The following is a 2,500-nucleotide window of genomic DNA, read 5'->3' on the forward strand; positions in this document are numbered from 1 at the left end:
CGAGGCCGTTGAGCAGAGCGGCGTCTGCAGAAGGGGCGGAGTCTCCGTACGCAGCGCCGTATCCTTTACATCCTGAAGAGAAACAAAGCAATGTGATGTGCTTCCATACAGGTTCTGGAACCTTTTGAGGAACTAAGACAGTTCCTGGATAAGTTCCTGTTCCCACCTCCCCGCTAGCGGTTATGACAAACACAGTCGCCACACGGTGACCAATCAGAGCGAGGCGACATGATGGTGTTTAACGCGTACAGGAGCGCAAGGTGTTAACACCTGCCTTACCGTCCAGGTGTGCGCCGGGGGCGTGGTCTTCCTGCGGCCAATCAGGAGCTCCCGTGGCCTCCTCGGCGTTCTGGGAGAGAGGAGCTGATGCTTCCTGCCACACTTTAGCGTTAGGATTCAGACCGGTTCCCTTCGTGGTCACCTTCACACACACACACACACGCACACACACACACGGGTGTAAAACTCCATCAGCCAATCACAGGCCGGGATTACAGACATGTGACTTCCACTGCAGACTTCCGGATTGTGTTTAGACACTGATACCGCGCACAAACACACACTAACTCCAAACACACACACACACACTAACTCCAAACACACACACACACACACTAACTCCAAACACACACACACACACACACTAACTCCAAACACACACACACGGTTTAAAATAGGATCTAATACGGTTAATCTGATTGACCTTGAGCACGACACTGTGTGTGTGTGTGAGAGAGAGTGTGTGTGTGAGAGAGAGAGTGTGTGTGTGTGTGTGTGTGAGAGAGAGTGTGAGTGTGTGTGTGTGAGAGAGAGAGTGTTTGTGTGAGAGAGTGAGTGTTTTCATCACATGTTTATTTTATTAATAAAATCCAGATCATTAAAACATTTAAACACGACACACAGAAACATTAACACTTTCAAAATAAATTATTTTTTCTTCAGTTTAAATTTCACTTTATTCTGTTTACTTATTTATATTTATATATTTATTATTTCTGCGCGTCTTACGTTCAATAAACTATTTCTAAAATTTATTTATTAATATTTAATTTTGCATTTGACAAAATAAACACGCAATTCAAATAGCATAATAATTTAACAAAATAAAAATTTGAAATAATTATACCTATTTATGGTTTTATATTTATAAATTATTTTTTTTTTCACGTTAAATGTATAATTTCTTCGGCTTTTATTTCCTCTTATTCTTTTCTCTCGTCTTTAAAGATTTATTTATTATATCTTTATTATATCTGTTATTAACCAAATAATTCTAAAATAAAATTATATTAAGTATTGTTTTTTTTTTAAATAATAATAATTTATTCCAGTGAATTCTAAACATTATGATTTCTTCTGTTTTTATTTATTCAATCACGTTTATTTATATTATTATTTCTGCATTTATTTTAATATCTAAACATTACAAGATGTAGCTGTAATGTTTTACAAAAAAAAAAAAAAAGATTATTTTATAAAATAAATATAAATTTTCCAGTTTTATTCTGTTTTTTTGTTCTGAATGATTTTTATCGTCTTCATTTTATTCTATTTTGTTTCTCGTCGATCCTAAAGGTGACCTTCAGTTTCCTGAAGGACGTTACAGACATAAACAAATAAAAATAATAATAATTTTTATTATTATATTTATATAATTATATTAAAGCGGTCAGTGAGCAGCGTGTGTTTATTCGCCTGAACAGCGGAGAGATTTATAAATTAATAACCGCTCAGAGACGTTCACTCCCTAGTGCACTACACCTAGTGCCCTTGATCAAGTGCACATCCTTCAGCAGCACGAGGCGACGATCAGCTCAAACTCCAACAGCTTTCATTAGAATAACAATAATAATAAATAAATAAACAAATAATAATAATAATAATAATGATAATAAAAACTACTATAAAAAGGGATTAAATAAAGTAAAAATTACTTTAGGAGCAAAATAAATAAATAAACAAACAAACCTTGGTCAATATTACTAGATAATTTATAATTAATGGCATGTTTATTGTTTTAAAGCTTTTAGTAGAATGTTTTTATGTTATTTAAAGCAATAATAATAATTTTTATTTTCCACACTGCATGTGTTTTTCTTCTGTTTGTCACCATTTATTAAGAATTTTATGACTTGCATTAAGATGATAAGGTTTTAATCTGTAAAACAGACCTTTATAACGTTTCAGTTATAAATCAGTTATTTAAAAAAACAGAGAGGAAAAGAAATAAAAATAAATAAAGAACAAAAACATGGTCTTAAAGCTAAAATAACCTGAAAACAATTGTTTTACTTTTTTCCCTGTATGCATCACACACACACACACACACACACTGTGCATGTTATTAGAGTAAATAAATAAAGTAAATAATATGGTGTAAAGTTGTGGTATTTAAAGCTAACTCGCTAAGCGCTAGCACAGCTAGCTTCCTCTTCTCTCGCGCGCGCACGTGGCCGGCTAGTTCTGTAAATTAGCAAAATAGCTCTTAAAAACAGAACTT

The 2,500-nt window shown here is 33.9% G+C and overlaps 1 protein-coding gene across 1 annotated transcript in view; it reads right to left on the reverse strand.

Annotated features, from left to right (window-relative positions):
* The window catches only part of larp4ab (La ribonucleoprotein 4Ab), a 15,511-nt gene that overhangs the window by 12,633 nt on the left and 378 nt on the right, over nt 1-2,500 (reverse strand). The window contains exons 2-3 of the mRNA XM_034299064.2: nt 280-421; nt 1-72 (exon numbers count right to left, since the gene is read on the reverse strand). The exon at nt 1-72 is cut by the window's left edge and continues 36 nt beyond it. Coding sequence (XP_034154955.2) covers nt 1-72; nt 280-421 — 214 coding nt within the window. The remainder of the gene's footprint in view (nt 73-279; nt 422-2,500) is intronic.

Source organism: Pangasianodon hypophthalmus, chromosome 2, assembly GCF_027358585.1.
Source record: "Pangasianodon hypophthalmus isolate fPanHyp1 chromosome 2, fPanHyp1.pri, whole genome shotgun sequence".
Classification (NCBI taxonomy): Eukaryota; Metazoa; Chordata; class Actinopteri; order Siluriformes; family Pangasiidae; genus Pangasianodon; species Pangasianodon hypophthalmus.